Source organism: Camelus bactrianus, chromosome 2 (assembly GCF_048773025.1).
Source record: "Camelus bactrianus isolate YW-2024 breed Bactrian camel chromosome 2, ASM4877302v1, whole genome shotgun sequence".
Taxonomy (NCBI): domain Eukaryota; kingdom Metazoa; phylum Chordata; class Mammalia; order Artiodactyla; family Camelidae; genus Camelus; species Camelus bactrianus.
The window spans coordinates 120,771,314-120,784,539 of NC_133540.1; the positions used below are offsets into that span (position 1 = coordinate 120,771,314).

At 42.4% G+C, this 13,226-nt stretch overlaps 1 protein-coding gene across 1 annotated transcript in view; it reads left to right on the top strand.

Annotated features, from left to right (window-relative positions):
- Positions 1-11,638: 11,638 nt before the first annotated feature.
- ADGRA3 (adhesion G protein-coupled receptor A3) overlaps positions 11,639-13,226 on the top strand; it is a 99,191-nt gene continuing 97,603 nt past the window's right edge. The window contains exon 1 of the mRNA XM_010963051.3: positions 11,639-12,175. Coding sequence (XP_010961353.2) covers positions 11,925-12,175 — 251 coding nt within the window. The 5' untranslated portion in view covers positions 11,639-11,924. The remainder of the gene's footprint in view (positions 12,176-13,226) is intronic.

Here is a 13,226-nt window from a genome sequence, read left to right on the forward strand (position 1 = left end):
GAGCCAAAAGCAGCATATAAAACTACAACTTGTACTGTGTCTTTCCTCTGCTTTAAACCCTTCAATGGCTTCCAACTGTTACTAAGGTGAAAAACAACACTCTCAATGAACAAAGCCACAGCCCCTGCCAGATCTTACCTTTCCCTCCCTCACCTGTCTCATTGGTTGGCACTGTTCCCCTCCATTTGAGTCCCTGCCAAATTGGTCTTTGAAATTTCCCCAAAGGTTCCATTTTTCTTTCCAGCTGCAGGAGTCTTCTGCAGGCAGGCCTCAGTCCCCGAGTTAAGCTAAAGATTACTTACAACAGAATTCCCTCAAGACTCCGTAAGTCCATCAGTGACAAAAAGCCACTAGCCCTGGAAGAGTCCTGATCTTCAGAGCCGCCATCCCTTTGTTCCCTGAAATCTCTTTTGTCCCCATGCAGATTTACTCACCTTTCTCCTCAGTGACTTGATCTATATTTGAAGGAATATTAAAAAGAGCCATTTTGGTCAACACATAAAAAAAAAAAAGAAAGAAAGAAAAAGGCCTCCCTTAGGGCAATGAGTACCTGCTTACTTTATAGTTTTTACACTTACATTGTCATATTTTTTACACTTACAAAATTAAGAGGATTCCTTCAAGAACAAATAGGACATAATCTGATGATTTGATTTGCTGTCTACTGATAGCAAAAAGTTGAAAAATATATTTACAATTTTTGCTCTCAGTCTATTTTAAAAACTGTTTTGGCTTTTTATTCAAAAGTAAATACAGGTACAGAATTTTAATCAAATAATGAAAACAGGTACACGATGAAATGTAAGTCTGCTCACCACCAGTCCTTCTCCCAGAGGTAAGGTTAACTATTATTAACAGATCCTTCATATCCTTCTAGAAATACCGCATGTATTCACGGTACAGATACACATACATGCATACATACACACTATTTACAGAAATGGAGATCAACAATCTCTCACTTTTCACTTAACTAGGAGATCACAGATGCGCACACAGAGATCCTTTTACACTTTTCTCAAATCTTCGCTTGAGGTGAAGTGCCTCACCCCATTTTTAGTTTACTACCATTTATTGAACCCATTCTCTTTTTACTCAACTTGCTAATAGACATGTTATTTCCACTTTTTTGCCATTACAAAAAAAAAAAGCACCAAAAAAGTTGTATCTCTAATTTAGAGTATGATGATTATAACTAATACTAATGTATTGTGCCCTTGAAAATTGCTAAGTGAGTAAATCTTTAACGTTCTCACTAAGAAAAAGAAAAGAAATGGTAACAATATGACAAGGTGGAGGTGGTAGTTAATACTATAGTAACAATCATTTCACCATTTAAAAATGTATCAAATCAACATGTGGACACCTTAAACAATGTTATGTGTCAATTATATATCAATACGCTGGGAGGACAAGGGCAAAAAAAAAAAAAAGTTGTATCTTATTTGTATTGCCTCCAACCATGTAGGAGAAATGTTGACTTTATACCTGCAAGTCACCAAATCTTACGTAACTTTAACTTTTTCCAATTTGATGGGTGAAAACTAGTATTTCAGTTTTTGTTGGTGGGTTGGTTTGTTTGCTTGCATTTCTTTAGTTATTTGTAAGGCTGAATATCCTCTCACATTGCGCACCTTTTTTCTTTCTGTGAGCTTGCTATTCATATATTTCGCCTGTTTTTCTTAAGTAGTTGAAGGGTTTCTCACTGATTTATGTTTTTTCAATATAATAAATAAATTATTCCTCTACCATATGTTGCAAAGTATTTTAGCAACTTGACTTTTGATTTTTTTATGGTATTTGTTCAGGCAGAACTTATAATTTTATGAGAAAATTTATCAATTTGAGGTGTCTTGATATGGTATGTATGTGTACACACACATATACATCTATGATTATGTATGCATATAAATATAATTTTAAGACAATTTCATGATTATGTTTTTTATATATAAACCTTTGATCTCGCTGTTACAGAAGAGAGAAATTTGGCTATAAGCAGTGACTTACTAGTACCTGGTAACTTTTAAATAGCAGCTATCCTTTGCTGAAGGAATTTAAGGACCTTTACAACAGTAATTAATTAAATGAGTATGTGGCTTTCCTCCCGCTCTGACAGCAAATACCTTGAAGGTGTTAGCGAAGTTCCTTTTGCCCATCATTCAGCAGCCAAACGCTGAGACGCCAACGTTCGCAGCAGAGCAAACGGTTCGTGCAGGCGGCGGCCAGCCGAGAAAACAGAAAGCACGTCTCAAATCCTCCTTCCCGAAGGCGAGAGAGTCTCAGGGTATTTTCAGGATAAGGAGAAGTGTGCGGAGGAGGGGAAAGGTGATAAGAGTTAAGAAAAAGCTGAGCAGCCCACCACTCCGTGCAGGTGCAGCTAAGCTGCGTGCTTCTCCGTGGGACTCGCATTCGGAAAACGGTGGCTTTCGCGCCTTCTGAGGGCGGAGCTTTGGCGCTTCTGACGTCAAAAGGCGACGGAGCCGCGAAGACGCGCGCATGCCCAGCTGGAGGGTCAGTGGTCCTAACCAGTCTTAACTGGCTCGGGAGCTTGTGCTGCACGCGGCTGACGCCAAGTTTCTGAAAAAATAAGTTGGGCAAACGTCTTATTGTTTAGGCTACTTGACGCTTGGAAGATACGCAAGTTTTGTAAAAAAAACAAAGTAAGTTTGATCAGTAAAGGCAGGTTACAGTGTATTGTTTATTACACGTTATAGTTTAATGGATGTAACTGATGATGACCTTTGGTTTCAAAGGTAGTGACTCAGCCTATTTTATTTATTTAACTTGTAGCGCTCAGAAGAGTGCTTTGCGGGCACAGTAGACTCAGTAATAGTATTCATTCATTTATTTGATATAATGAGTAAGTTCTTTTAAAAAAATAATTTAAAAATTATACTAATAATTCATATACATTTATTAAAATGTAAAATAACACTATAAAGAAAAATGTAAAGAAGGCACTAACATGCACATGTAAGCCTACCATCCTAGAGATAACCATGATTAACATTTTGTGACTTTTTCTTCCTATCCCTTTGTCTCTGTAATACACAGCTGGCACTCCATAACCACGGTTTTGCATCCACAGATTTGGTTGAACATGGACCAAAACTATTTGAAAAAAAAGTCCAGAAAGTTCCAAAAAGCAAAACTTGAATTTTTGGCAATTCTTTTTGGTACAACATACCATTTATGTTGTATTAATAACTATTTATATATCAATCATACTGTATTAGTTATAGTAAGTAATCTAGAGATTATTTAAAGTATATAGGAGGGTGTGCTCAGGTTATATGCAAATATTACACCATTTTACATAAGGAGCTTGAGTGTCTCAGATTTTGGTATGACATGGGGGTCTTAGAACCAATGGAACCAATTCCCCTTGGATACTGAGGGAGGACTGTATTACGAGGTGTAAAGATAACATTGGTGGACAGTCCTTTCTACTGTGAAGAATGTGTTTGGAGAACTCAGCCAATCCTACACCTGTTCTAGAAGGTGTATTTTCAATCTAGGTCAGGCCAGTCAGAGGACTTCATTGCCGCCACCCTTCCTTCAGGGATGTGTGATACAAGGTGGGCCAATCATCTCTCTCACTGGGAATACTGGGGCGGGGGTGGGGAGGCTGTTGTTTTTGCTTTGTTATTGATTTTATTTTTTGCTGGGGTTTTGCAATGTGAAAGCAACATAAAGATGAAGCTGCTAGTGGCTCTCCAATTACGGGCAGAGGAATTCTTGCCAGAGAACAAAGCCAACAAAGTACTAAGAGATGGAAAGGGAAGCCTGGGGACGTTGCTTCAGCTTCAAGATCCAGCTATGCCTGAAGCAACTTTCTATTTATATGAGTCAATATATTTCTTCTGGTGTTTAAACTAGTTGGAGTTGTGTTTCTGTCACTTTCAGCTGAAATAGTTTTGACTAATACAGGAATGGCTTTGATAGAATTTCATGGTGTTACGGGGCAGGATCTATGAATGCTGGACTCTTCACTTCCTGAACCTTTCAGAGTTCGACTGCAAGGAGGACAGGAAGGGGGGTGAATACACACAAAAAAAGAAATAAAAGCAGAAAATATTCTTAGCCAACTGAGTGACAAGTAACCCCTGAGAGGCTCAAAGTGAGACACAGCACCAGGTAGAATCTCACTGTCTTCCTAAGACTATCTATATCTTGCACTATTAGTTGCCAGAGAGGTTTTTTTTTTTTAATTATGTATATTCCCATCAGAAGGGACCAAGTTTTATATAATGAAGATCAGAGAAGCTAATTAAGTGTGTTTAGAATTTAATATACAGAGCTTTTAGAGCCAAATAGGCCTCAAATAGATGAGTAAGTTTCCTGACGGGGAGAGACTTTGGAGTCAGACTGTTGGGGTTTTATCAGTTATAATCTAGCAATGATAGCATCAAATATTCAAATAATCTAAAGGGGTAAATGAAAATGTGAGAAATTTCAATGCACAGTCAATTGAGCTGTAAGTTGAGTTCATAAAGGTAAGTTTTGCTTGAGTTACCGTATATAGCAAGTAAGTTACTGTTATCTGGCAGTCATGAAAAGACAAATTAATGAATGGAGAAATATCCATTCTTTTCATCATTCATTCATTCGTCAGTCAACAAATATTTATGGAGTGCCAATTGCCTGCCAGGCACTGTTCAGGGTGCTGAGATACAATAATAAACAAGAGAAAAGCTTTCCCTTCATGGATGTACCTAGAGAAGCATCTGGGTTATACTGAACTGAACTTAGAATGTGTGTATATTAATCTGCATGGTGATGGTTGTTCACTTGCAAAGGAGTGGGGTTGATTGAGGTAATTACCTAGCCAAACAGAACTCTGAAAGTCAGGCAGGATGGAGAACATCAGCTTGCATTCTCCTGAATTTTCTGTGAGTGCCTCAATTCTCCATCGTGTCCTCCCAGAAGAAGCAGTGTCTAAGAATGTTCATGCCACCTATTTCAGAGGAATTTAGAGATGTAGAGATGAAAGGAGCTGAGATATATATATATATATATAATTGTAATATAGTGTTAATAAAGATGAAATGCTCTGTAGCTTATAATGTTTATAATGATACGTTATCATGGACCTAGAACGTTTTTCCCAGTGACTTCTTCCACACATGACTTCCTGACCTTTCCAATAAAACTAGAATGTGTGTGTGTGGCGGGGGTGGATTATTAGTCCCTCAGTTCTGCAGGTGAGGAAACATACTCAGAAAGTGATTGGTTTAAATCATAACTCATAACCAGGTTTATAAGAAAGGCTGATTACAGGGTTATAAGGGAAACCAATTACCCCACAATGTTTTCCCAGCTCTCTGGTTCAGGCTTTCACATGAACCAAGGATGTGACCATAGATAGATTCCATTCAACTGCCCTTTAGATTTCATCTTCTTCATCTGGAGTATGAGGCAAGGGGCTAGATTCACGTTCAAATAACCTTCGGTAGGCACCTATTATGCTCAGGTCATGTGCTAGGAACTTTCAATGTGATCGTAATAATTTAAATTAAATTTTAAATTAAATTTAAATTAAACCATCTAACAAGTGAAGAAACCTAGGCACCAAGAAGTTGAGTAAGTTGCCTAAGGTAGAATTAATATATTAATCCAAATCTCTCTACTTAAAAAAAAACCCAATGCCTTATCCTCTATACTTTAGCACTTTCCTGTGTATTTTAGCATTCTATAAAGTTATATAAAAATATACATGACTTTTGGTTTATTAACATATAAACTAAAATAGCCCTATTACTTGAAATACATATAATATAATGAATAAAATAATCAATATATCTAAATTAAAATTTCAAAGTTTGACTAAGTTTATATAACCAAATTATTTGACTTCATTATGTTTGAGGCTTCCAAGTGATATAGGAATGTGTTTTAAAATATATCACAAAATTCCAAAAAACAAGATACTCAATGTGTTATTAACATACAGATTCAGAGGTTGATTCAAAGTAGTAGTTTCTTTCTTAAGAAATGCATAATCTCAAATGTACCTTCCCATTCTGTTCAGCTCAACAAATGGGTTTTAATATGTTAACTGACACTAAGGAGGAAGAAAGCTACTGCTTTAAAAAAAAAATTTAGATGGAAACTTCATGATTGGCATATCTGCCACTGTGCCTATCATTAATAATTACTAGTTGGTTGATAGATTTTAATCATTACATTAGCCCATAGGAGTAACATTTTAATAATGTAGATAGTGATACAAGATAGGTTTTATATATATTATATTTGGGAGATAAATACTCAGGAAATGTGCTATTTGGGGAAGCTATCTACATCTCCGGTGTGGACTATATTTCTAAATTTCCCCGAAGTCTGTTGTTTCCTCTGTTATGTACTATGTTGTCTGCGTTATTTTAAAATATTTAATTCTGCTATAAAAATAATAGAAAAAAGGAAGGAAAAAAGGACACTAAGTAGAGAAGCCAATGGCCAGAGTGACATGGTAGACGTAGAAAAAGAAGGTAGAATATGTGTTTGGTGAACAGATAAAAATATGAGACAAAAGAGAAAAATCACTTATTTAGAAAAGGATGGAAAAATAAATATTTATGATTCATGAAATATGCATAAGGCTTATGAGGCACTCTATACATTGGGTTGAAAAACAGCTATCCATTGGTGACATCAAATCTGGTCCCATGTGCCTTCTGTCCAAGAAGCACAAATAAAGTCCACAGCCAAGATATAGTTGTGGCCACGCACAAGTGCCCTGTATGTCTCTGACAGCACAAGTGGGATGTCAGTCCCAGATGTCTTACATCGCCTTGGTTAAATTTCAATTCTGTTCTCTGTAAACCCCAACACTGGGGAATGTTGATGTGTCTGAGTTGGAAGAGAGACAGACAGATGGACTAACTCAGTGCACATGAATATTGTGTATGTTCCAGTGGTAGATCTTACATCTGTTTGCATCCTATCCCTGGTGGGTTCACCTACCCCAGTTCTTTCCCTGCTTCTCACTCTTCCCTGTGTGTTTTAAATGGATGTAATGAACTGTGGTTTGAGCATCTTAATTTGCACTGTGAACCTTCCTGTTCCAACACCTCTGTGCTCACCTGCTGGGTCATGTACTTGGAGACTACTGTTACATCAGAGTAATTCCCCACGTGGCACTGCTGGCCAGTTTTTGCCTCATATTTCTTCTTCATATTTACAACTGATGGTAATTACACTGCAGTGGGTAGAGAATATACCATTTCAGAAAGATATTTGGTCATCTAAAAAGGGTATTTAACTGTCACAAGGATACATTCCAATAATAGTCTGGCTGCAGCAGACAAACAAAAGAAGGATTCATGGTTCAGGAGTGTAAAATCATAGCACTTTAAAGCTGGTTCCAGTTCAGAGTCTCATTTAGAAAGATGAGATTTAATGACTTGCCGAAGGCCACTATTTCTAGTAAGTAGTAAACCAGAACAGGAGCCAATGCTGTCTAAAAAGGCTAGGGGGTTATTTGAGATACTATTGCTGTTTCTATCTGGGTCCTAGGTAATGACCAAGCATGCATTCTAGCACATGCTGTGTAATGACTAAAAATATAAACTACAGCTGTCACAATTAATAGATTAACATTAAATGATGCAAAAATAAACAGAGAATGTCTGTTTATTAACCGGGTTTATAGAGGTGTCACTGAGACATTTCAAGTGCTAAAAATTGCTGTTCTTTCCTGTTGTCAGTTTAATCATGACATTATACATTTCCACTTGATTCTAGAAGACTGAACATTAGTCACTCTTCTCAATACTCAGCAGCTAATACATATGAAGAACTATACTGGATGTTTGGAACATAAAAATGAGTAAGATTTAAACTATGAGAATCAGCAAGTACTTTGGACTTTCTTCTCTGGGTCAGACACTGCTGTGGGCACTAGAAAACCATAATGACAGTGGCTTAAACCAGAGAATATTCATAGTCAATAAAAATAAGTCCAGAGGCTTGATTGGCAGTTCAAGTATGACCTCAGGGACACAAATGGTTTTTGTCTTTCCATTTCCTCCTTTTATTTTGGAATTTCCCTTTAGGCTTTTTGCCTTGATGTCTCCAAATACCTGCTTCAGCCCCAGGTATCATGTCCTCACAATACCATTTCCAAAGCAAGAAGGATGAGGGTGGTGAGAGAAATCTTTTAAGTCTCCTTTTATCACACACAAAAAATTTCTATCCCAAAGCTTCTAACGTCCACCATATTGGACAGCAGCCTTTGATTGTTTTTGGCTAGAACCAGATTGTGACCACTGGCAGTTGCCAGAGATGCTGGCTTCTAAGGGAGAAAAAATTGGGGGATGGCTCTCTGGCAGCAACTAAGTGTCTGCCAAAAAAAACCCCAAAAAACTGCTTAAAGTGTCATACAACTGTTACTGTAATGGGGGAGGCTAACAACATGAAACTATAAACAAATTTAAAAATGGTAGCCATTTTCAGGTTTGGACAAGACATGTTATGTCAGTCAGTCTAGATGACGGTTCTAGATTCTAGAGTAATATAATAGGGAGTGACTGAAGGTGGAAGGGAGTAATTTAAGATTAAATTAGGGGAAATTAGGAGCTCATAGTCTGGTAGAGAGGGAAGAAGACAGGCATGGAAAATAAACTTAATAAATAGGATGGTATATATGTATATACATCCACATGTTTATTACATATATATTTAAGCTTAAACATATTTAATACAGTGTCTATATGAGGAGGAAAAACAAAGCATCTTTGAGTGTTCCTCTGGTGTCTCCTACAAGCCTTACATAACAGCAAGACAGAATTCGCAGAATAGAAGCCTTGGAATGTGGTCCATCTACCATCCTTAAAGCAACAGTTGATGCAATACAGCTTTACAGGACTATGTGTACAGGAATATGGTTAATGAGTGGTTTCTCAAACAGTTCCTATAGGATGTTCTAAAGTGTGATACTCACAAACACAGAACTTGGAAAGGACTTATTAAGACCTATAACTTCAAATGATGTTCTTGATGCCTGAGGGGGGATCAGCAGTGGATAGACCTGTCTGACAAGAGGCTGTCAGGCTGGGGTAGCTTAATTAAAGTGAAGCTTTTGGTGTGACTGAAGGTAAACGATGTTAAGTTTCAGACAGTATCATCCTCAGAGATCTTTGTTAAGTGGGGAAAGGACCACTTGCTGTGTCCTTATGAGCCCATGCCGGTACGGAATGATGATAACTCAAGGTTGTCTGCATGCCAAGGACTACAGGGTTGAAAGATACACTTTCCCAAGCCCTTTCCACCTTAATATACCATATTACTATTTTGTGATCTGTAATGATTCTTATTTTCAAAGATAGAATGAGTGATTTCTGTGCAAGAATGGCTGAAATTATCCATGTAATAAAACACTTCCTCCATATTTATTCTTGGATTCATTGTACTACTTGTCTCTTTGATGATTGTGTACTTCATAAAATGTTCTCAACTACAGTGAAGTAAAAAGAGGTTACGTAATCAAGCTGATGTTAGTACTTGTGGTAAACAAATTTCAAAGTAGACATGCATATTCATTTCAACTATAGGCTGAAACAAGGTATGTGAAAATATTCAGATTCTGAGTTCACATTACAGTTTGTAGCTATGAAAATAGTCATATGGCTAATAAACTATTTTGCTCTAGTAAGAAGTTTTTATCTTTATAAAGAAAACATCATGATGATGATGATGATTTTGTTAGGGAATAAGAATTCTTTAAAGAAATTCAAGAGAAATATGATCAGTTTCATCCACTTAAGCTCATTTATAAAGCTATTTAATGGTGATGATAATTCATCTCCTACTTTTTCTATCCATCAGTGTCAAGAACTGCACTGTTCAGTGGGGTAGCCACTAGGCACCTTGGACTAAGTTTGAATTTAAATTAATTAAAATTAAATAAAATGAGAAAGTATCTTCTAACCTCACACTAGCTACATGTCAAGTGTCAAAGAGCCCTCTGTGGCCACCATACTGGATAGCGCAGATCCAGAACATTTCTATCACAGAATGTACTATGCACATGGCTGGATTCACATAGTTCAATTTCAAAAAATGTTGGTCATATGAAGTGCTACTCAATTTAACGCAATAGTGTATGTTAAGGAGAGGAAATTTATTTACTACTGAGACAGTTCTAGTCATATAAAGAGGATCCTAGGAATTGGTCCCTAAGATAGACTCTGTAGGGGCCCTAGGCAGTAATGACCTTAGACTTAGGCAAGAAAAACCCTGTCCTGGCTCTGCATTTTAGAGGGCACCATCCTAGCTCTCCTCCCCAAGGGCCAAGGGATGTGTCCCCAAGAGCTTGCATCCCCTTTGTACTTCTAGACCTTGGCTAAGGAGCCCAGGACCCTGGAATTTGCTGATTGAAAATTCCCAAGGCTAATTCCAGGGCCTGAGCAGGCCTCTTCCCAGAGCTGTCCTCCCAAGGGAGGACCAAACCACCCGTGTGTACACTCCTAAGACTGAGGGGCTGCCAAGGCGTGGCTGTTTCAGGGTGTGCACGGAGCTTGGTTGAGTGTGTCCAACCAAGGGGCTGGGGTGTCCACACATGAGCAGGAAACCCCCCTTGTTCATGAATGGAGCTGGCACTAGAAGCAAAAGTGATGAAAGTGTGGACACCAAGGGCTGGGGTCTGCCTCTTCCCTCCCTGCCATGTATGGGGTGGAACTCCAAGGTATCGGAGAGCTCTGTCCACAAACCTGGTGTTCTATTTCTCAAGGTGGGAGCATAGAATATATTTTATTTGCAAGTTTGATATACTCCTTGTAAATATTTAAACATTGGGTATGTGAGCCCTGGTCTTGCAAATGTTATGTTGGGGCTGGCAGCCTTACATAGAATAATACATTCACCTGGGGTTTCTTGGCTGGTTTGCTCACGATTGCTCTAACTGGTTACATCTGGGGTATCTTTGGACCCCAGAGGGAAATTTCTTTCTCCAAAGCCTGCCGGTCCATCCAAGCCCCGTGCATCTTTTGCAGAGATCATAGCTGGAGTCGCTGAAGGCCAGAAACAGCTATGGAGAGTCCTCTCTCCTGGAGAGGAACCTGTCCCTAGTTCTGCTGTATTAGGGGCAAATCAGAGAACGGTGTGCCAAGAGGAGGCGCGATAACCCTGCCGGGGAGAGAGGTGGGAAAGAGGGCGCGTCCTCTCAAGGTAGCTGGTCCGGGGCATTCTGCCTCTCCTTTCCTTTCTCCGAGGAAATTCAGCCCTGCTCTTCTCCCGCACTCCAAGCCCGGGGCCAGGGCTCTTAGGGCGGCTCTCAGGGGCGCATAGTACGGCTTTGTCTGGAGGGCGGTTGGCGTGCGGGATAGTGGCCACCGTGGCTGGAGTTTGGACTAGAACTTTCTTCCGCCCTCCGCACGAGTTACCGTACCCCCGCGGTCCCCACAACTCCTGCCCGGAGGCGGGGCGCGCAAGGGGTCGGGGGTCGGGCCCCTGGGCTGGCGGGCGGCGCAGGGCCGGGAGCGCGCGCCTCTTTCCCGGAGCCACGGGCAGCGAGGGGAGAGGAGACGCCGAAGTGGAGGAGGAGGAGGAGGAGGAGGAGGAGGAGGAGGAGGGGAAGGGAAGGGAAGGGGCGGGGGCGGGCGGCAGCGGCGGGCTGGGAGGAACCGCCGCGGGCAGTGGCCGGGGGAGGCGGCGGCGGCGACGGAGGAGGAGGAGGCGGTGCTCCCGCCTGTCCGTAGACCGGCGCTGGGACCTGCGCGGCCGTGACCCCGCGACTCCCCGGTGGCCGAGCGCAGCCACAGCGGACAAAGGAGCATGTCGGCGCCGAAGAGGGCGCGTCCTCTGGCCGCCATGAGGCTCCGGGCGCCGCCGGGCCCGCACCGCGCTCCCGTCCGCCCGGGCGCCGGGGCGGCCCGCTAGGCCAGCGCTCCGCCCTCGGCCCGCAGGCCCCGGCCCGCAGCATGGAGCCGCCCGGGCGCCCGCGGGGCCGCGCGCCGCCGCCTCTGCTGCTGCCGCTGGCGCTGCTGGCGCTGCTCGCGCTGCTGGGAGGAGGCGGCGGGGCCGCGGCGCTGCCCCCGGGCTGCAAGCACGACGGGCGGCCCCGAGGGGCCGGCAGGGCGGCGGGCACCGCCGAGGGCAAGGTGGTGTGCAGCAGCTTGGAGCTCGCGCAGGTCCTGCCCCCGGACACGCTGCCCAACCGCACGGTCACCCTGTGAGTAGCACGCGGGGCGCCACTCTGCCCTCGCGCCCGGTCCCCCTTCCTCCCTCCTGGCGCTTTCCCGTCGCGCCGCTTCTCCCTGTGCGCCGCTTGGAAGAGGGTCCCGCCGGCATCCCCGCGCCTTTGTGGGAAGGAAGCTGCAGGCGGGGGATGGTGGTGGGGGAAGACCCGGTGGGCTCGGCCTGGGCGCACTTCTGGGGCGGGCCAGCGAGTGTGCCCTCGAGCCCCCTCCCAGCTCCGCCAGTTTGCAAAGTAAAAGTTTTAGGGTTTCCTGGTGCGGTCCCGGCGCAGCGTTGCGGTCGCAGCGCGGTGCCACGTGAGGATGCAAGTAAACATGCTCTCGGCGGAGTTAAAGCTCATTCATCCCGTGCTTGGGCGTCCAGAAACAGTGCTCTGCTAGAAGCACCGGTGCTTCAGCTTCGTGCACGTTAAGTTACTTAGGCGCTAGTTTGCAGAATACTACACGAGGACCTTGAACGGCCCTGTGTGGGATCCCCGATTCCCCAAGGCTGTTTCCTTTGCTTTTGCACTCTTAGTTGTATGACAGTTATAGAGCACCTTTTAAAATCGAGTTATTTTTAAGGGGCAGAAATACATTTGAGACGAAGTCGTGCACCTCCTAGCCCTGTGTTCTTGTGTGTGAGCGCTCGTCTTTAAAACTCGGGAACCTCGGAATTGGAAACTGGGAGTTTGTTGAGCCGTCCAACTCAAGGGACTTAATTTGCGGATTGAGTTTCCACCTGGAAGAAAAAGTTTTTGGTCTTCTAACTCTGCTACGATTCACCGTCCAGTTTTGCAAGCGTGGTTCTGCCAACTGTAGCTAAATCTTTGGCCCCAGTGACTCTTGATTTTATTCTCTGAAAGATGAATTGGTTTGGAAAAGTTTGAGAGTGTTTCTAGTGGATATTTTGTCGATCTGAAATATGAGCCCCTCGGCGCCGTGTTCCTCTGTGATGTTTTGGTTGGTTTCCTAAAAAAGAATCAAGGCTGCCGCTATGAAAACATGAAAGTCAGGGGGGCAGCATGACCCGTGAAAAAACTTAAA